Source organism: Anguilla anguilla, chromosome 12 (genome assembly GCF_013347855.1).
Source record: "Anguilla anguilla isolate fAngAng1 chromosome 12, fAngAng1.pri, whole genome shotgun sequence".
NCBI classification, from domain to species: Eukaryota; Metazoa; Chordata; class Actinopteri; order Anguilliformes; family Anguillidae; genus Anguilla; species Anguilla anguilla.
Window position 1 is genome coordinate 7,561,620 of NC_049212.1, and position 20,702 is coordinate 7,582,321.

Consider the following 20,702-nt stretch of genomic DNA (forward strand, 5'->3'; position numbering starts at 1 on the left):
GCACCTCCCAATGATTCCTGTGCTTAAAACTCTACGTTTGAATGTGAGGTCTATGTGCATAAAGTTTGGGCCAGCAGAAAAGAGGGCCACTCTATCCTCATGACATTTTATTCCCTCTGTATGTTGAGTGTCTCTCCTCCTACCTTTCTTGCACTCCTTCCTTCTTTCTCCTTCCCTCTCTTTTACTGTTATAATTCTTTCTCCCTCTCCTCTTCTTCCGCTGCTTTCTCTGCCCACTCTCCTCCTCCTCTCTCTATCTCACTCACTTTCTCTCTCACTTTCTCTCCCTCTCCCTCTCCCTCTCTCTCTCTCTCTCTCTCTCTTCCTCTCTCTCTCTCTCTCTCTCTCTCTGGCAGCGAGTTCTGTGCTGTTGGCAGGAGTGACCAGAATAAAAACAGGAACATCAGACAGCGAGGAGAAAAAAGTGAAATGCTCCATTGAGCTCAAAGCCTTCGCCCATTCTTAATTACGTAGCGTCCAGTATCTTTTTTTTTTCTTCTTCTTCTTCTTCTTTTTTTCCTCCTTTCCAAGAAGACTTTAGTAGCGGTAATTAGCCTTGAGGAGGATAAAACCAGTGATCTGGGAAAGAGCGGCGCATTTAGGAGCGAGATGGCTAACGGGCAGGTTCCGCACCTCCTTCGGGCTCTCCTCTTCTTGGTGCTGTCCGGTCCCTCTCTCCAAGGAGGTAGGAACGCTAGGGCTCAGCAGGGGTCCGTCCATCCGTCCGTCTGTCTGGCAGTCTGTCTTTCCAGAGCAGAGCCTCGTTGGTTCGTTCCTCTTGTCGAAAGCACTCTTTTTGGCTGTTTGAGCGCATAACACCATGTGTGCACAGCGCAGTCATGAGAATCTGCAGCATTTAGTGCATGTGTTATTTGTTCAGCTGTCTTCAATAGTTTGAGCAAGTATCTTTATTCATAAGTATTTCGGTATGGTTTTCTAAAGGTATCATAGATGATGACTGTTATAAAAAAAATAAGCGAACAGAAATTAGCACAATATTATCTATTAAACTTTTTTGCACTGAATTTCTAGTTATGAAGCTGCTTGTCTGAAAATAACCGCTGTAATTAAAAACATAATTCTCATGTGCTCCATATTTGCCAGTGATATTCTCTGCTGGCCCTGGATTTTCCACATTCTTTACTTGAATCTTTTGGTTTATTTTTGCAAAAGCATACAGTTCACATTTGCAATAATAGTACCTCCATATGCATACTTTATTTTTGAGATGTGATACATTTTTTAATTTTTACTTTTCTGACAGAAAATATGTGGTGCACATTACAGATGGCCAGATTGTTGTTTTTTTTTTCCATTGGTCAGCTTCCAGTGTTTCCAGTAGAATTCACTTGGTGCTCACCTGATCAGTAATTTATGAAGCTGAGTAAAGATTCTCGTAAAGCAAAAATGCTTTCCTATGTCTGGTAACTGTTGCATGGAGGTAATTAAATATGAAAGTACTTCATGCAAAGAGTATTTAAAACAATGCTTCATGTGCCTCTTGAGAAAAGCAGTCCTGCTATTTGTCAGTATTGCAGGTGGTCTGTAATGTCAGTGGTGTGTAAATCACTTAGTCTGTACTGTTTTTTGTTATGTAGATGGTCTATAATTCTGATCGCAATGAAGTTTGTCTTAAATGTAGATGCTTGGTATGCAATTGATCTGAAATGCAGTCTGTGTGTAGTGTAGGTAGTCTACAATTAAGTGACTTACAAGTGAATAATACACTCATGCAATAATCTTTTTTTAAGTTTTTTTTTTCACATTGATTCTTCTACATTTTTATCCTGCCTGTTTGGATTTGGCATAAACCATCAGACAGTTTAATCTGGCAAGGCCAGTTCTGAGGTCACATTATCCTTGTGTTCTATGGCATTCCAGAACGTGTACAGGTGTTCACCAATAGGTATTTTACATGTACCATGCTACTATGCGACTACCAAAATTCTGGCGCTACGAAATGTCACACAAATAACACTTTGTATAGCCTTTTTTTCATTACTATGTTTAGCAGTAGTAATGAGGAAATTGCAGTGCTGGTTAATAGATTAAAGTAATTTCTTGTCCATCCTGAGAGATTTAGTTTAAATGTAGTTCCTGTTTCATGACATTTTATATTTTACATAAGAAGCAATTTACCAGACCCGTAGCACTTCAGAGATTTTATTACAACCAAAATAAAACTTATTTTTAAGAGTAAATTAATTTTCAAGAAATATGCATGTTTTTTTTTTTCCCCCAAACTAAGTGATGCTGTTAATTACAACAATGAGCTGGTTAAGTATGCTCTGTGTAATTGAGCACCTTGTGATCGATGTTGTTTAAACTGCAGGACATCTCTCATGGGTGAATACGGAAGTGAGGACGTATGACATTGCGCGGCATGTTGGTAACAGTCTATCGGCGATTAACCACCTCTCGGTAAATAAAAAAAAAACATTCCGAAATTAAACACTGCCGTTAATTTAACGTTCACGAGCCAATCGGACGAGGCGTGACTATAATATTTGTACAGTGTGAGTGCTGTGTGATTGTGGTGAAGATAGATGGATGAGAGTAAATGAGTGGAGTCTGATTGAATGTACTGTGAGTGTAGGTGTGTGTAGTGAGAGTACAGGATGAGTACCATGTTAGCGGTGAAACACCCTACACTGACTGATGAGCCGATCTGATGGAGTGAGAGTGTAGTTAATATGCGGTGTGAGCGAAGGAACATTTTACCTGTGGAGCCATAGAGAAGTTTTAACACGCCCGCAATCAGAGCGCGCTGTAATGTCGTGTGGGAAAAGAGCGCATTTTGCGGATTTGGTTCCATAACGTGAACTTTCCCTGTGTGTATCGAGAGAGAGCTGGAAGAGAGAGAGAGAGAGAGCTGGAAGAGAGAGAGAGAGAGAGCTGAGAGAGAGAGAGAGAGCTGGGAGAGAGAGAGAGAGAGAGAGCTGGGAGAGTGCTGTGTGAGAGTGGTACTGTCATGAACCCTCAAGCAAAATGGTATTTCTTGTTGGCAGTGTGGGTAAGGAGTTGGTCTTGTAACCTACAGGTTTGATTCCCCGGTGGGACACTGCTGTTGTACCCTTAAGCAACGTACTTAACCTGCATTGCTTCAGTATACATCCAGCTGTATAACTGGATGCATGTAAAAAAAAATAATGGTAATAAAAAGTTGTGTAAGTTGCTCTGGATAAGAGCGTCTGCTAAAATGTAAAGTCTTATCTGTTAGCGCTAGAGATGCGCTAACACTAGGTGACCAGTAGAAAGAGCATTTCTCCGTTTCCCTGGCAGCCAGACCATATGAACAATCCGGTCCTCAGAACAGGTTTTCCTGGTGGACTCTGCTGTGCTACAGTCAGGCAAGCTGTGCTGGGAAATCGCTCTCCAAACATCCAAAACCAACATTAGCGATTCACACTGGGCCCTGTCACACTGCCACAATAAACTTCAGGTTTCTATCATTCACAGAAAAATAGTTAATGTATATAATATGTTGTTGGAATACTGTAGAGCCTGGATACTTAAATCTGGCCCTTGGGGGCAGTAGGGCTGCTGTTTTTTCTGTCTGGAAGCTGGTTAATGTCACTGATTGGTCAGAGATCCCATGGACCTTTCACTGATTGGTCAGAGATCCCACAAACCTGTCATTGATTGGTCAGAGATCCCAGAAACCTGTCACTGATTGGTCAGAGATCCCACAGACCTGTCACTGATTGGTCAGAGATCCCACGGACCTGTCGCCAATTGGTCAGAGATCCCAGAAACCTGTCACTGATTGGTCAGAGATCCCACAGACCTGTCGCCGATTGGTCAGAGATCCCATGTACCTGTCGCAGACTGGCCAGAGATCCCACAGACCTGTCGCTGATTGGTCAGAGATCCCAGGTCTGCAGCAGTCCTTGATTAGAGGGGTCTGTGCTGCACAGAGAAGTTGTATGCTATGCATTTATAAATCACTTTGAATGTCACATCATTTCTGTTCATGCGTCACCCCACATTAGACCAATCCCTTAACTGACGCTTTAATTACTGAAGATGTTTACACAAATTGGTTTGACTCCTGTAATCAAAGTCATGCACTGTAAATTACATTAACCAAAACGTCAGCACTGTAAAAAAAAATTCAAAAAAACAAAACTATTCCCAAACACTGCTTTGAAGTGTCCCACAGTCGTGTGGTTGGGTCCCAGGGTACTCGTTCACAGCTGTGAAATGGAGGGGGTTTCTTCCCCCCAGTAAAACGGAGAACGTTTCAGCGTCGCGTTCTGGAGCGGCCACAGCTGTGAGAATTTACAGCACGCGAATTTACGAATTCCTCCAAACGTACGTCTTTTATGTGCTTTTAAAATAAGCTGGCCGAAGGGGGGACCGTGGCGAACGTTTAACGAAACCGCGGGCCTTACCGCCGCGGAGGGGCCGCGTGACCCGCGGCGTCCGCGCGCGATTTACGGCGCACTTAATCCGCCGTCCGGGGCCTGGAGTCTCAGGTCAGCCGTGAACGTCTCCCACTGCGTTTAAAGCTCTAACGAGCCGGTAAATCCCCGCTCCAATAAAAACGGCTGGCCGGAGAGTCCAAGGCGCGCGCCCCCGTTGCGTTTGCTCGTGTTTACGTCTCTGCGCTGCTTTTCGGAATCCACCCTTCCTGTCTGTGGACGTGCGTGTGCGTAGCGTAATCTAGCGCCTGGTGTCCGTCGGCCAAGTTCAGGTGTGAGGTCTGTCCTTCAGCTAATCTGTCTCGTGGTCAAGCTCGCTCGGCTCTGATGAATTAAGAGGCGTCCTGCGGCTCCAGTGGAGTCGTAAACTCCAGTCCAGAGCTTTTTGCGCGCTTTGATCAGTACTTGACTTTCGTAATGGGACCTGCCGCGGGCCCTTTCCTGTACTGAAGGGGCACCATTTCCTGTCCTGCACGTTACCTCTGCCTGTGACTTCCTGTCACTGTCCACCTGTCTGTGCCTTCCCCTGGGCCAGGTTCCCGGGCGCTATCGCCGTTTCCATGGCGATGTGGCGCCGAGACCCCCTGCAGTCACGTAACATGACTGATGAGGGGTCTGTATTACCTGACCTCCGTTTAGCAGACGCTGTATCCAGTGCAACTTACAAACATAAAACATAAGAATTATAATTACCTCCATCCATCCATCCATCCATTATCCATACCCGCTTATCCTGGGCAGGGTCGCGGGGGGGATGCTGGAGCCCATCCCAGCATGCAGTGGGCGAGAGGCAGGACTACACCCTGGACAGGCCGCCAGTCCACCGCAGCATAAGAGCATGTGCCGGATTATTAATGATAATCATAATAACATGCGGTTTAAAACACCACTAGACCGCTGCCCTCATTTGTGGTGCAACCAGTTTGTGAGCATCTCAGAATCCCGGACGTGGTGATGAAACCTGCGGGATGGAACGGTTCCTATTCAAACGCTATTTAAAGCACAACACACGCAATAATAAACCGCTATGTTTCGAGGAATATGTTTTGGTTCTGTCAAAACATTGAATACTTGCATGGAGCAGAATCTCTTGCCGTGTAATATTTTTTCTTTTCTTTTCTTACAGCATAGCAAGTGAACGACTAAAACTATTGTCGGTTGAAATCAACGTAATTTTGCGTGGCCTACCCAATATCAGGTAGACTCATGTAAAATGTCTAGATAAAAAATATCAAATAAAACAAAGGATTTGTTCTACAACCAGTCAGTCAAAAGATATAAGTTAAATATTGCCTGATTGGACAGTATGTCAGTCTGAAAATTTAAAATCAAGGCACCGGGACAACGTCCAGACTGTAATCTCGAAATGTCTTAAAGATGGTGACGAAATAATTTAAAATGAGGAAAACAGAGAGCAGAACCAACCAGCAAGAACAGATTGTCCAATTGCCTTTAAGGCTACTGAGGTTTACCGGTGCATAGCATTGTTGTACGACCGCCAAATTACATAATGATATGGGTCAAGCAGTTCATTTATGTTACCACGGTTCATTTGGCAACAGCATGGTTCTGCCTATTCATTTAGCATCGGTGGAAAGTCCGGTAATGTAACTTTAATTCTTAACAAATGAGCTCTAAATAAAACGTGTTAACTTTATTTCTGTTCCGTTGACCGTGCCAACATGTGGCCGATGCATTTCGCGAAGTTAAAATGCAGCATCGCATTGTGGTTTCCGCAAGTAATTGGCATTCCTAAAAAAAAATAATAATAATAATGTATGGTCACTTCAATGTACAGCTCTATAACTACGGTTAAAAGCATTCAGTAAATGAAACTTAAGAGACAAGAATAGTTGTGTCAATAAAACATACCTGTAATTTATTCATGCATTCTTGGACATAAAGATGCTCATTCCATCCATTTGAACGCACTCTGCTTCTATTAACATACCGCATTTAAGAAAAAAGTTGCTGCCGGGACAGATGCTATTCTAAAAAAAATTGGGTTGCACCGTATTTACTCAGTGCAGAAAGCCAAACTGGACACCGACTTGCTGATGTAAAATTCCACCGTCCCCGACACAAAAGGAATGGTTTCACAATTTTCTTTAATTTTGCTTTTAGCTCTGGAAGCTTGACCTTGAATGTCTTGCTCAGACGCCCACCTCATAAGTGCTAACAGTCTCCGTGGAAACGGAGCCTGGATGAACGCGGGCCTGATTGGAAAGGAACGGCGGCCCTTCTGCTGTTGTTTATTTGAGTTGCTGGATCGCATGTGCGTGTGTGACAGCAGTGCTTCGGCCCTCTTCCAGTACGAGAAGGGGTTTTTTTTTTTCTATCAGCGATATGCACTCTTAAACTCTTTTAGATCTTAAACCCTGCTCAGCGCGTCAGAGTATGGCAGTCTTAAAAGTGACAAAGTGCAGGTCCACATGCCACACTTTTCCAGGAAACCGGGTTAGGCTTTATACCCTCTGTGCCTGCACTTGGACATAGTGTGTGGACATGGCCAAGCTAAAACTGTGTCATGAATGTCAATGTATGGAAAGGGATTTCCTGCCAGGATGATTGTGCACTCACTGAGATAGGGAAGTCTCTTTGCAGTCAATTGTGGGTGTTACAGTACACTGGATTAGATAAGTGGACAGTCTGAGACATAGACAAACAAGAGAATGAAGAGAATCTCTCCTCTTTCTCTCGCTCTTTATCTCTCTCTCTCTCTCTCACTTACTCAGTCACTCACACATATACACAAGGGGAAATTAAATATCCCAATATTGGACTCAACTGATTTTATTCAACGCTAAACATTGATTGTGACCTTGAATACCAGACCAGTTATTTTGTACATCCCTGACTCCACAGTTTTACCAGTTTCTGTTTTTACACATCATTAACCGCTTACACAATATGCATCCTTTACACATAAGCAACACCTTATTGTAAACATCACTAATTCAAGGAAGACCAGTTTTTTCACTGCAGATCCTTTACACATCACAAGTGCCAATAACCCCATATTATATGCCCATATTCCTTTACACAACACTAGTCCCTTACATTAGTTTCCTTAAATGCACACTACAAAACTTAATTTAAATTCAGATGACACATTGATCCATTACACATCACCAATTCCTTTAACACTAGAAAATTAAACACTAGTGTCTCTAACTTTGATTTATCCCATTATTTAAAGACGAGTACAATTACCATTATGAAAATGGTGGTTCATAATTGGTAACACATACGACATACTGTATTATTTAGCTTCGCTATCTCTCAAGAAAATTCTTTTATGAGTTTGTTTATACTGCTATACCAGTTTTATGTACTAAGCGTACTAAGCTAAACCTTTATAGAGATGTCGTACTCCTATAAATCTTATGAAAGAGGATGCTGGTGCTTGGCACGATGTTGTTACTCATGGAAAAAGCTGGAGGCTCAAGGCTCATGTATAGCCAGTAATGGACCCGGCCCAACGTGCACTTTAGACACACAAGTGTAACTCCAAGTCGAGTTAAGTCATTCTTCCCGGCACGCATCTTGGCTTGGACACTGGCTGTGACAGATGTACGCTTGGGGTGGAATCTCATTGAAAGGCAAGTGTCCCCCACTGAATTCAGAATTGCGTAAATCCTGGCTTGAGATATACATGGTTTTTATCAAGGTTCATCTGCACAGCCTCTGTTCACATGAAGATATGGGATAAATAGGCCAAAGCTATTGTCCAGAAAATGGATATACAGCTCAGTTGATTTCTTCCCAAGTGGACAACAGCTGTTTTCATAGTTCAAGTTCTCAAAATGCTAAGTTTAATTTGCTTGATTAAAAAAACGTGACAACTTTGGGAATTATCACTGACAGTTGGCATGCAATTGATTTGCATCTCAGGGAGTGCCACTGTCTTTGTTCCAGTCAATATCGGTTTTCAGCTGAACTGAGTCAAATCAGTGTAGTCGTTTGCAAGACAGCGTTTTTTAAATTTATTTGTAAAGTCAAGTATTGCAGCTTTTCATATAAATCACACAATAAGCTGCACTGACTTGAGCTGAAAACCCAAGCAATCGCAGCTTATTTTAGCTTTGTTTCCATAACCTAAGCGTGTGCCTGGGTCTGTTGTTTCTTTGCAAGCTACATTTTCTCTTGGGGTTCGGGGCACTTGAGGTACGGAAACAGACCCTCGTCTATTTTATATACTGTTGACTGTTTTATGATTTGAGTCATTTATGGTTTGCAGTACTGAGTAATGGGTTTTTCATAAAGGAAATTGCAACAGAACTGGAACTCTGGACAATTTCGCATTTTCCACCTGTGGGGATGGGTCAGCAGAAGCAGTACAGGTCAACATGGCGTGGGTACCTCAAGTGTGGATGAGGATGTGTCCATCTCAATTTAAGACCACAGCTCCCTGCAGACCGTAGGGCCATGGATCAAAGTTCTCCAGCACACACGACTCGGGACGTCCTGCTGACATCAGGCCCACGTAAACCCGAATAACTCGGCCCCCCTTCCGAGTCCCTTCTCCTGCTGCTCCTCAGCCCCCCTTCTGAGTCCCTCCTCCTGCTGCTCCTCAGCCCCCCTTCTGAGTCCCTCCTCCTGCTGCTCCTCAGCCCCCTTCTGAGTTCCTTCTCCTGCTGCTCCTCAGCCCCCCTTCCGAGTCCCTTCTCCTGCTGCTCCTCAGCCCCCCTTCTGAGTTCCTTCTCCTGCTGCTCCTCAGCCCCCCTTCTGAGTCCCTTCTCCTGCTGCTCCTCACCCCCCCTTCTGAGTTCCTTCTCCTGCTGCTCCTCAGCCCCCCTTCCGAGTCCCTTCTCCTGCTGCTCCTCAGCCCCCCTTCCGAGTCCCTTCTCCTGCTGCTCCTCAGCCCCCCTTCTGAGTCCCTCCTCCTGCTGCTCGTCAGCCAACCCTGCTTCCTCTTCCCCTGGGGCCTGCAGGCCGAAGCCTGCCGTGTGGTGTCACTGGCAGGTTTGTGCACGGTGTGGGCGTCATGTCTACCTTCACTACCTCAGCTGGTACACTATCTGGTCCTGCTACTTTTCTGTTCTTTGACACTGTCATGGCTCCTCCGATCTCCGACTTTCTATGTTTTTAGAACCTGAAAGGGAGAGCTGTGTCAAATGGTGGTATATCTGGGGGGCTTTCCTGGAACAGGCAGATTTAGTGGCGGCCCTGTTCAGCCCAGTGCTTAAGCTGTTCCTCGTGCTGTAGTTAGAGGCTTACTTTGCCTGTTCTTGACCTGTTTCTCTGCTCACTCATGCTTGCCTGCAAGTAGTGGAAATGTAAAAATGGTTCATATTTCTCTTGGCAGCGGTCTCTCCTCCATCTTCTGCCAATTTTTCTGAGTATGCTCTTATCTCTATGGATGCTGCTATGCGCTGAAGGGGCGGATGTAGCTGCTCTGGTACGACTCTGCATCACACTCCTTTCTCACTAGCATTTCCTCCAAGGTTTCCGGCCACATCCACTCTTCTGCTAATGGTAACCATGCAAGTATCAATTCAAACATTGTTAACTTTCTCCCGCTGAGTCTCAATATCTCTTTCAGCACATTCTTGGAATACCTCTTACTGGTTCAAGAGATTTATACCGAACAGATCGTATATTGTGGGAAAACATGACTAGTTGGTTTAACGCACACAGGTCAGTAAATAATTTATATTCATATGGTCAAGACCATGCTTTCCCATAACTCTTTATAACATTTCCTATCTATGCCCTGAAACATTGCTGTTTTTATCCGTGGTAGAAAACTTTGGTGTCATAATACGAGAACTAACGGGTTCCCAACTGATAAGAGGTCTGATTGCTTCATTACACAGCACCCTCTGAGTGAGGGATGACGACTTCTTCATGATCAGAATACAAAATAATTTCTCCCAATGATAACTGGCCAGATTGCAGCCATTTTGTTTCACTTATACCTAAAACTGATCAATTGTAATGCCTTATTTCCTTAGCTATCTGTGCTATCTTCCCAGTTTCTTACATTGTCCTGAAATTCCAACTGGTTATTCTGATCATCTTCCCAGGTGACAGAAGGAAATTCCAGCCTCACAGAGTTCCTTTGGATTTTACTGTGCTGCATCATAGTCCTTTGTGATAAAGGCCCCTCTTTACCAAAGTCCTATTGCTGTGAATATAAATTTATTGCTAATTCCTAGCATAACTTTTTTATGGTTTAGGGTGGTTGGCCCTAAGCCAACCCCTTGAGAGAGGAGAAAAGTGTTCACATCTCTTCCGGTCTCTACCCTTCAAGCTGTCCAGCTTGGGTGACCCTAACAGGAGCATTAGCTCCTAATGACATAGCTCAAGGGTCATCAAGATGCGCTAGTGACTGGGAGTGCTAAAAAGTAGCTAAGAGCTAGCTAAAAGCTAACTTAATTGCTTTTTAGCAGCTAAGAAGCACTTACATATTTAAAATCAGTATCAGGCCTTTAGTGACTTGTGTATGTTTCCAAAGAATGGTAGAAGTACAAGAAGGCTGATAAGGGCTCTGGAGCAACTGCTTGAGCAGGGATATGCCAGATGGTCCTTAGGGTACAGTGTCCTTGCCCCCTCCCTCAAAAGCTCATCCTGTGGTCCTTCAGGCAACTGTGATAATAGGGGATAAGAAGTTGGTGAAATGCATAACAACTAGATTGTACCATTTATATATAGTTGATTTAATTACGGCTTTACAATATATGCTGCATAAACCCTGAAGCATTAGCAACAGGTTGGAGAAAAAGCCTTAAAATTAGCTCCCTGCTTAATTTTTAAGTACCCATAGTTACCTGCTTTGTGGCCATAATTTGGGTTAGATTCAGTATGAGATGTGAATGAGTTGACTGTATGTGGATCAGTACATGCACTGTGTATGCAAGAGGAAGCTAATGCTTTGAGTTCTGTCTGTGCTATCTCTATCCATCGCTAAAGAAAACAGTTCAAAGAGTGCAGCATTTTCAGATAATAAATTGATTTTGTAACAAGCCAGATCCTGTTCTGTAGTTGCACAAAATGTCCTTCATTCACTGGATAATGTTTACTGTCTGTTACTCTTTCTGGGTGTGTAGGCATGTTAAAGGATAGGTATTCTCTCAGTGTACAGAGTGGGTGTTGGTCATTAGTCTTTTAAATGTTATTGGCAAACTCAAGCCTTAATTCAAGCCTTTACTTTCAGTGGAACACTGTGGCCTGGATTCAATCAACTTGTGTCCTTGGCCTTACTCACAAATAACTGCAACTGTGTTGTTTTTGTTTTTCTTCACACACACATGGTTAGGCGATGTAATTACAATAATGTGTGAATCTGCCAAATAGTGTTTGTCAGTGTTGGGGAAACTCTGCCAGCTTAGTTGTACAAACTGCCAATTACTTCACACTGAAAGTAATTGAACTACAGGGAAGCTACCCTAGAGCAATGTAGCCGGTGAAACTACAATTACTCAAAAAAATGTAGTTCAAATTACTTAGTAGAAAAAAATATATAAGAAAATTATCATTGTGTCAGCAACGCCTTCTTTTTGGAAATGGGTGAGAACAACTGTATGGCTCAGTGAGCAGAACCACTATAGTGGTTGGCAACTATAGTGGGCTGGAGTGCTTCTCACCGATCAGGATTGGAGGAAAAAGAGGGAGAGAAGGCAGTATTTCTTCAAAGGGGTTTTGGAAAATTAACATTTCAGGGCTAAAAGTAGTTGGTAATTCCTGTCGTTAATTACACCTCAAAATAACAAAAAAGTCATTAATTACTACAACCACTACACAAGTTTGATTGTAGTTGAACTACCCGCAAACTGCTGCAAAATATAATTAAACTACTAGTTTAACTGCAAGTAGTTAAACTACTCCCCAACACTGGTGTTTGTGAATACTTTTGTGTTTATTCATGGGTCAAAGTTAAGGAAAAATGTTGATTGAATGCAGGCCTGAGTATTATTCAGAGTAAAATCCAGCATACTGTGATGGCTCATTGAGCACATGAAATACTGAAAGTGAGGTTTTGGGGAATGGCCTGTTTGGTTGGGGCTCAGTCTGGGCTGTGGGTTCGAGCCAGGGAGGGAGTGCTGCTGGACTGGCTGGCTCAGTTCAGTTGCAGGGCATTAAATTTAGACCCACACAGGTCGCTACATACAATCTTTTGTTGTAGTCACAGTGGTGAATGTCCACGTGCCAAATCCATTAAATTAATTCTAATTCTTCTGATTCTCCAGAGAGTATACAACTGGCTATTTCACAGTAGAATAACTAGCATATAACCAGTGACCTTTTGACCCACCAAGACACATATATGGCTGTATTACAGAACAATAATAGAAATCACAGGACTGGACAAGAATTAGAAACGGAAAGGGTGACATGATTCCATTCAACCACCATTCCTTTTGGTGCTTCTTCTGCAAGTGGCCCCTCCACAACATGGCTGCCACAGCCCCGAAAAAGGCAACAACAACTAACTTCTGCCATTTGCTGCAAGAGAGCTGAAGCCATTCGTTGAATTTGCTCACGGCACAATTCGGCTGCCAAAACCACACGGTATGGTAATCAACAGAACCTGGCAATAGTATTTTTCCTCATTCAAAAAATTGTCCTGGCTGAACTGAGAAGAGAAAAACGCTTCGCACATTGACTTGACCTAGCCTCCCTAGTCTCTGAATCTGTACATTTCCATCTTGTTGGATCTTTCATTATTATGGCCAAAAGACCGTGGGCATCACAAGACCACTTAGCTGGGTAAGCAACTGCCTTTTTAGTTATACATACAGTTTTGTGGTTGAAAAAAAAGGAACCCAATTATTTTTAAAAGCCAATAGTTCAGACAGGGAATGCAACCTTGAGTTGTCTGAGATGACGAGTCTCACTTTGGAAAGTGCATCTGTATAAATTCTGACTGAGAAAGCTTATTTTATTTTGGGGGGTAGGTGCTCCATCAGTCTGTGATCACAGTGCCAATCCTTTATACTTGTCATGTCCAATTCCAGCCGCACACAAGAACACTTTGAACTTTAGAGAAAATATGACAGTTTAATAGGTTCAGTTTCCCAGAATAAATATTGTGATTAGAAAATATATAATAAAATATTGCGCCAAATAATGGTCAGTAAATATGCCAGAGTTGTTTCCTCTAACACTGGAGCCCTCCAAATTTTGTACACAAATCATGACTACACAAACTGCTTAGTGTCTTAGAACGCCAGGAGTTCATTCTGCCCACGACAATGGAAAAATGTAATTAACCAGTTTATGTAATAAAAACATTGTTTAACAAAGTAGACTAAATAACAGTAATGTTGGGTAATTCACCCGGTCTTGCAAACTCTAAAAAACTCTGGCAAGCCAGCGGTTCAGAGTCCAAATACTGTACACACAGCAGTGTCCCCGGCCTCACTGGGAATGTAGCAGTAATGCATTGGTGGGGCAAGCTAAAGCTCGGCCAATGGTGAAGCACTTTAAATTAGCTTAGTGATCTCCCGTATCCCATGCGTCCTTCTCTGCGCCTCTGGATTTCTGCGCGACAGCAACCGAGTTATGAATTCAGCATTTTGAGGCTGTTTGTATTTATGGCTTTGTCGGTGTTGCCGTGGAAGCGCCAGAGTTTCTGAGGAAGTGCTGTTGGGGGCAGCTTTGGAGCGCTGCTCCGTTTGCACTGTAATTGGTTTCAGCTTTGAGACAGGAAATCCGGCCTTTGATTCGGAACCGCTGTCTCTGTGTACCGTTGCTATGCGAGTGCGGTGTGTGTTGTCCCCCTGTATGTGTGCTGTCTCTGTGTACCGTTGCTATGCGAGTGCGGTGTGTGTTGTCCCCCTGTATGTGTGCTGTCTCTGTGTACCGTTTCTATGTGAGTGTGGTGTGTGTTGTCCCCCTCTATGTGTGCTCTGTCTGTGTACCGTTTCTATGTGAGTGTGGTGTGTGTTGTCCCCCTGTATGTGTGCTGTCTCTGTGTACCGTTTCTATGTGAGTGTGGTGTGTGTTGTCCCCCTGTATGTGTGCTCTGTCTGTGTACCGTTTCTATGTGAGTGTGGTATGTTGTCCCCCTGTATGTGTGCTGTCCCTGTGTACCGTTGCTATGAGAGTGCGGTGTGTGCTGTCCCTGTGTACCGTTTCTATGTGAGTGTGGTGTGTGTTGTCCCCCTGTATGCAAGCCGCATCAGTGGGTGCTGCACTTTGCATGCGTGTTGTCCCTACGCGTGCCTCATCCCTGTGTACATCTCTCTGTGTGCGTCGCAGCTCCTTGCCAGTTCTGTCTCTGTGTCAAGGCCTGGTCTTTTGTCTCAGAGCACAGCAGAGATACAAAGTGCAGGAGCAGAGGTTGATCGAAAGATTAGGCTTAGAGTTCTGTCAGTAGGCCAAGGGGGTTCCAGGTAAACTGATATCAAGAAGTATGTTTTTACAGGGTTATCAATGTGTGGAACTTGCTAGCTCATGTGATCAGTGCACAGACCGTGGCCTGAAGCAGTGCAGGGTGCTCTCTGGACTATAGGGTAATGACTGGCCTGGACAGGCTTAACAGCCTGTACTTATCATTCTGTACTCTTCTCTTCTATGCTTATGTCTTTATGGTTCTGCATGCAGTGTTGGCAGCTGCTGTCTGGTCCAATTGTTGAATATATTGATGTCACGTGACAAAGCTGCACAGCTCCATTTTATAAGCTTATATTTGATGTTAATTATATTGCGCTAATCTACTGACTAGCCGAATATACTGGGTGGTTTGTCCTGCGTAGTAGTGGGAATGGTTGATTTGGTTCTTGGAAGAAAGGCATACTTTTATTAACAACTACGACCATAAACATCCTTGAACAAGGAAATGGCTTAAGTGGTTCAGACTGTTTGAGAATTAAATGCAATTAAAGCAGATGAGTTCTTCGAAATTCCACCACATCCTCAAGAGCATTTTAAAATGCACTGGGTAAATTGGAAAGGTTCCTAGTGTTTTAGTCTGAAATCCACCTTTGGTTCAGATGGAAGTCACAGAACAAAGAACACACTGTCTTCTTAGGATGAAGAGCAGAGTGATGTAATGCACTGTGTCAGCCTGTTGTTGGATTCTGAGATGTTCACAACTGTCAAATATTTTCATATGAGACATTAATACCAAAAGGCACAGCATCATGTAATCAGATATCCCTGCAGCTCCAGCCCAAAAGCCATCACTGTCCAATTAAATCCAGTGACATGAGATTTAAGTCGGTGATATGAGTATTTAAGACTAAGCCTTTCAAATAAGCCTCCTTCAAAACAGTCCCTCTTACGTACAGTACATACACACTCACACACTCAGTGGCCATTTTGTTAGGTACGCCCTATCTTGTACTGGGTAGAAGCCGCTTTTGTGACAGTGTGGATTCAACAGGATGCTCACTCGATATCATCATGCAGTTTCTGCTAATTTTCCGGCACCACATTCATGCTGTGAACCCCCACCCCGTCCCAAAGGTGCTCTGTGTATTGCACTGAGACCTGGGGACTGTGCTGGCCATTGGAGTTAACTGAAGTCACTGACATGTTTGTGGAACCAGCGCAAGATGATGCGTGCTTTCTGACGTGGTGCCTCATCCTGGCGGAGGCATCCATTTTGAAAAACGGTCATAAGGGATGCTTAGGTACGCTGTGGTATTCAAATGATCTTCACCTGGTATTAATGTTTTCATGTGTGCCAGGAAAACATTCCCCATGCCATTACACTACCCCCTCCAGTCTGGACCATTGACCGAAGGCGGAAAAGATCCATTTATTCATGCTATTCATGCCAAATTATGGCCCTACCATCTCCATGTTGTGGCAGAAATCGAGATTTGTCAGAGCAGGCAATGCTTATCCAATATTCAGGTACCCAGTTTTGGTGGTCACGTGACCACTGTAGCCTCATCTTTCTGTTCTTCTGCTGCTGTAGTGTGTCCGCTTCCATGTTCAACGTGTTGCACATTCAGAGATGCCCTTCTGCATATCAGTGCTGTAAACAGCTGTTATTTGAGCATGTGTGGCCTTTCTGTTAGCTTGAACAAGCCTGCCCATTAACCTCTGACCTCATTAACAGCTTGTGTTTGGCCACAGAACTGTCGCTCACCGGGTGTTTTCTGTTTATCGCACTATTCTCTGTAAACTCTAGAGACTCTAGGGCATTTTTCTGAGATGCTGGAACCGCCAAGTCTAGAATCAACAGTCATAACATGGCCAAAGTAGCTTAGATCACATGCCTTGCCAATTCTAATGTTGTTTGGTCAACAACAACAAAACCTCTTCACCATGTCTGCATGTTTCAAATATTCTGTTTCTGCCACATGATTCCCTAATTGAAGGAGCTGGTTATTTTGTGTAAAAGAACACCTAATAAAGTGGGAACTGAAAATATATATATAATGCAGTCCACATTTGGACAATGACTATGTACAAAAATAGCTGTAACTCCTGTGAGACTGTGTTAGCTGTGAGACACTGAAAGAGGACAGTGCTCTGAGACTGTGTTTCAGGCCACACAGCTGTGAGACTGTGTTAGAGAGCACAGGGTTCTGAGACTGTTAGGGAGCACAGGGCTATCATACTGTATTAAAGTGCACAGGGTTCTGAGACTGTTAGAGAGCATAGGGCTATCATACTGTATTAAAGTGCACAGGACTGTGAGACTGTTAGAGCACAGGGCTATCATACTGTATTAAAGTGCACAGGACTGTGAGACTGTTAGAGCACAGGGCTATCATACTGTATTAAAGTGCACAGGGTTTGTAGACTGTGTTAAAGGAGTAACATGGTGGTTTTCACACTTTCTCGGTTTTACGTGCTATTTGCACAAGAGGCATTGAAGAAACACAATGAGTAAAGTATTAAATATGTACGTTCTTTATTCTTGGAGAAATATGCGTTTTACATTTATCTTCCTATTTTCAGCCGGTTGAGAATGTTATCAAGTTAGTGCGTCACAAGTACAGTAACCACTCCCCTTTCCACGGCCCGTAAAGAAATCTGACTGGACCATAGACCGTGGACTGGACACACCATCCTGCTACAAGAGGGCCATGAAGTTTAGGTAGCAAACAACAAGGTTGAATCCTTCCGACGTAATTTACATAGAAACTATACGCTCAGATCGCCTAGTTTCACTTACTGTGGCCTAGCGGAATCGATAACGTTTCAGAAAATATATAACTTTAAAAGGTTTAATTCAATCTTCTACTGGGACTTGTGCCGTTTATTGAAGGTGTGAAAGAAAATTTTGGTGCCGCTGACTATAATCGAATGTTTTTCAGATTTACCGTTCGATTGAGCAAGTATCATTCAAAGTACATTATTATGGGTTAGTGCTGTCCGATTGTGCTAGCTACTTCACATTAACCTTGTACGGCGATCAGTAAAGGCTAACAGCACAGCACCACTTAATTATTGTCACTTCTATCACCACTGTGATTAACTAAAAAAAAGGCGACAAACTACCTTTTCTGTGCGAAATGTATTGTCGAGCTCACGCGCATACACTGCTGGCGACATTCTAAAACTACGTTTTGCCATCCCTACAGTCAGTCAGATTGCTGTGATAGCTCATTCTAAATGGATAACTTGTGACCCATCGTTTGTGCCGCTGGCTTACACAGGCAAGACAATGCAAATATTTGACTAACGTTAGGTTCACTTATTAGAGTGCCTTTTAAGGACTATTAGACTATCTCTGGTTGGTTATATTCATTTATAGCTAGCTAGCTAACGTTAGCTAGCTATGTAGTTTGCTTTCATAATGTTATCCATAATGGTTTTATCTTAACTTGGCTCGCTAGCTAGCTATCTAGCTAGCAAAAATTATTATTGGATATAAGTCAACGTCCTTAGCTGTCGATACCTGATCTACTAAGTTAGCTAGCTTGTGAAAATTCAGTCTCCCAACATGAGCGCATATCATTGAGGTAGCTATGGTAATGGGGCACGGTCTGTCAATCATAGCTAACTGACAGTTCTCATTACCACACCCAGACAGTTCGGGTGAACTTTTATAGTGGGAAATTTAGGCTTAGAAAAATATGTTTTAAAATACTAAATGACTGAATAATAAAAAATTATGCACATTTGTTTTGTTGTTGCCTAAAGACAGCTAGCAAGTGTCACATTCAACCACCATGTTACTCCTTTAAAGAGCACAGGGATGTGAGAGGGTGGGAGGGTCTTGGTGGGTCGTCACACAAAGCAGCTCCTCATAGTATCAGACTCGCGGTGAGGAGAAATTCCTCGGAGGAGGCATGGCGACCTCCTTCCTACCGCGGCGGGCGGGGCTGTGTTCCCAGCACACAGGGAACTGAATAGTACTAGGGTATAACTGGCCTCTAAATTGGGATAAAATCTGGGGGGAAAAAATCTGAAATAAAACTTTTTAAAAAGACCTCTGTAGGGTCCAGCACTTCGAAGCTGGTTCCTGTTCCTGTGTCATCTCTTCTTCCCACATTGTGACTCCCTGGAGTCTCTGAATGGGTAAGGAACTGATATTGTAACCTAAAGGTCACATGTGCGATTCCCAGGTGGGGGAACTGCCGTTGTACCCTTGAGCAAGGTACTTAACCTGCATTGCTTTAGTATATATCCAGACGTATGATTGGATGCAGTGTAAATGCTACAGTATGTACAAAAGTTGTGTAAGTTGCTGTCGATAAGAACATCTGCTAAATGCCTGTAATGTAATGTAATGTAATGGAGTCTCTAGTTGTCTGGCTGCAGTTACGCTGTCAGCTTCTGGTGCTGTTGGACAATATGGCGATCTTTCGTTGGTTGTCGACACACTGCCGGTGCCACGCGGTCATCCACTTCGCCGTCGGTCGCGCACATTAGCAGTGGTCTCGTGCACAACCAGACGTCCGGCAACGTTTCTCGCACGCATACCTGCCTCGAGCATGCCAACTGCACCCCCTCCGTCTAACGCTGACGGTCGAGACGCAGGGGTGTTCAAGAGACAAGGCTGGTTTTTTGGGATGATCAGAATAAACTTCATCAAACACAACAACTTTTCTACCCAAGACCTGATGTACATGTAATTGATGTGGGACAAAATGGCCTCCATTTTTTCACCAAGGATTTTTTTAACCATCATTGAATGTTATTGGTGAACCAGCAGTGCAGTGACTGCAGAAGTTGCTTTGATGTGCATCTTAATTAGACCACCTGCGCATTGTGTTTCAGGTGTGTACGTCCCAGCCGGTGGAGGTGGAGTAGGTCCTGGAGGAGCTGGAGGAGGTCTATACCCAGGTACCTTCACAAAAACAAAATAAAATAATACCCCCATACTTACCCCGCACCCCAAAGTATCTACCCAAACCCCCCGCACAGAAAAAAACCCATTTGCATCTGAGACAAGGGTCACTAGTGTAGGCACTTTCACAGAACTGTAAAACTACTTTGTACTTCTCCAACATTCATTTCTTTATTTTACATCGCCAAGTGGATAAGCTGGAAACTCGCTATAACACATCTTTTTTTATTAGCTTATTGTATTTCTCTGATCAATGAACCAGGTCCATAGATATATCTCTGGTTCAATGTGTGATGTTTTTTTTTCATTTGATGTCATCGCAAGCCTATGAGGTCATCTAATTAGGGTAATATTAACACTTTTTTTTTTTTCAGGAGCAGGCAGACCGTACAAACCAGCAAAACCTGGAGGTGATAATCACGGCCAAACATTCTATCTCTTCCCTATAAAATGTATAACTGAGTGTAAATGGGTGTAGCTGGTATATAGTAGCTGTGTAGCTGTCCAGTCACACATACCTACAGTAACTTAACTGATTAAATAAACATGTGCATGTTTTACAGTGTAGTTTTACTGAAGAATGATGCGTTTTACGATGCAATCATATAGAGAGAATGTCTTTTAAAGTATACTTGTATACTAGAGATATGAACATATTTTACAGTATAATTTATAGTATAATTGTATGAAGAGACAGTTAATGTTGAAGGTGATTATTAAGGAGGAATAATTTGTCATTTCAACAGGTGGATATGTCCCAGGAGTAGGTACAGGTACAGGTCTGGTACCAGGGTACGGAGCAGGTAAGAGACTCATGTACACTGAGAGACCCCTTATAGACCACCTCTAGCTGTGTTATGATCACAAGAGACTACCTCTATTACTCTGTTATGATCACGAGAGACCACATCTATTACTCTGTTATGATCACAAGAGACCACCTCTATGACTCTGTTATGAGCACAAGAGACTACCTCTATGACTCTGTTATGAGCACAAGAGACCACCTCTAGGGCTCTGTTATGATCACAAGAGACCACCTCTATGACTGTTATGAGCACAAGAGACCACCTCTG

At 43.3% G+C, this 20,702-nt stretch overlaps 1 protein-coding gene across 24 annotated transcripts in view; it reads left to right on the plus strand.

Annotated features, from left to right (window-relative positions):
- The first annotated feature begins 327 nt into the window (after nucleotides 1–327).
- elna (elastin a) overlaps nucleotides 328–20,702 on the plus strand; it is a 76,113-nt gene continuing 55,738 nt past the window's right edge. For 19 of the 24 annotated variants that reach the window (XM_035385309.1, XM_035385311.1, XM_035385320.1 and 16 more), the window contains exons 1-4: nucleotides 329–685; nucleotides 19,557–19,622; nucleotides 20,001–20,036; nucleotides 20,373–20,429. In XM_035385309.1, the coding sequence (XP_035241200.1) occupies nucleotides 610–685; nucleotides 19,557–19,622; nucleotides 20,001–20,036; nucleotides 20,373–20,429 (235 nt within the window). In that variant the 5' untranslated portion in view covers nucleotides 329–609. Of the gene's footprint in view, nucleotides 686–19,556; nucleotides 19,623–20,000; nucleotides 20,037–20,372; nucleotides 20,430–20,702 lie in introns of all 24 variants that reach the window. The other 5 variants (XM_035385303.1, XM_035385305.1, XM_035385304.1 and 2 more) reach the window with 1 other exon arrangement.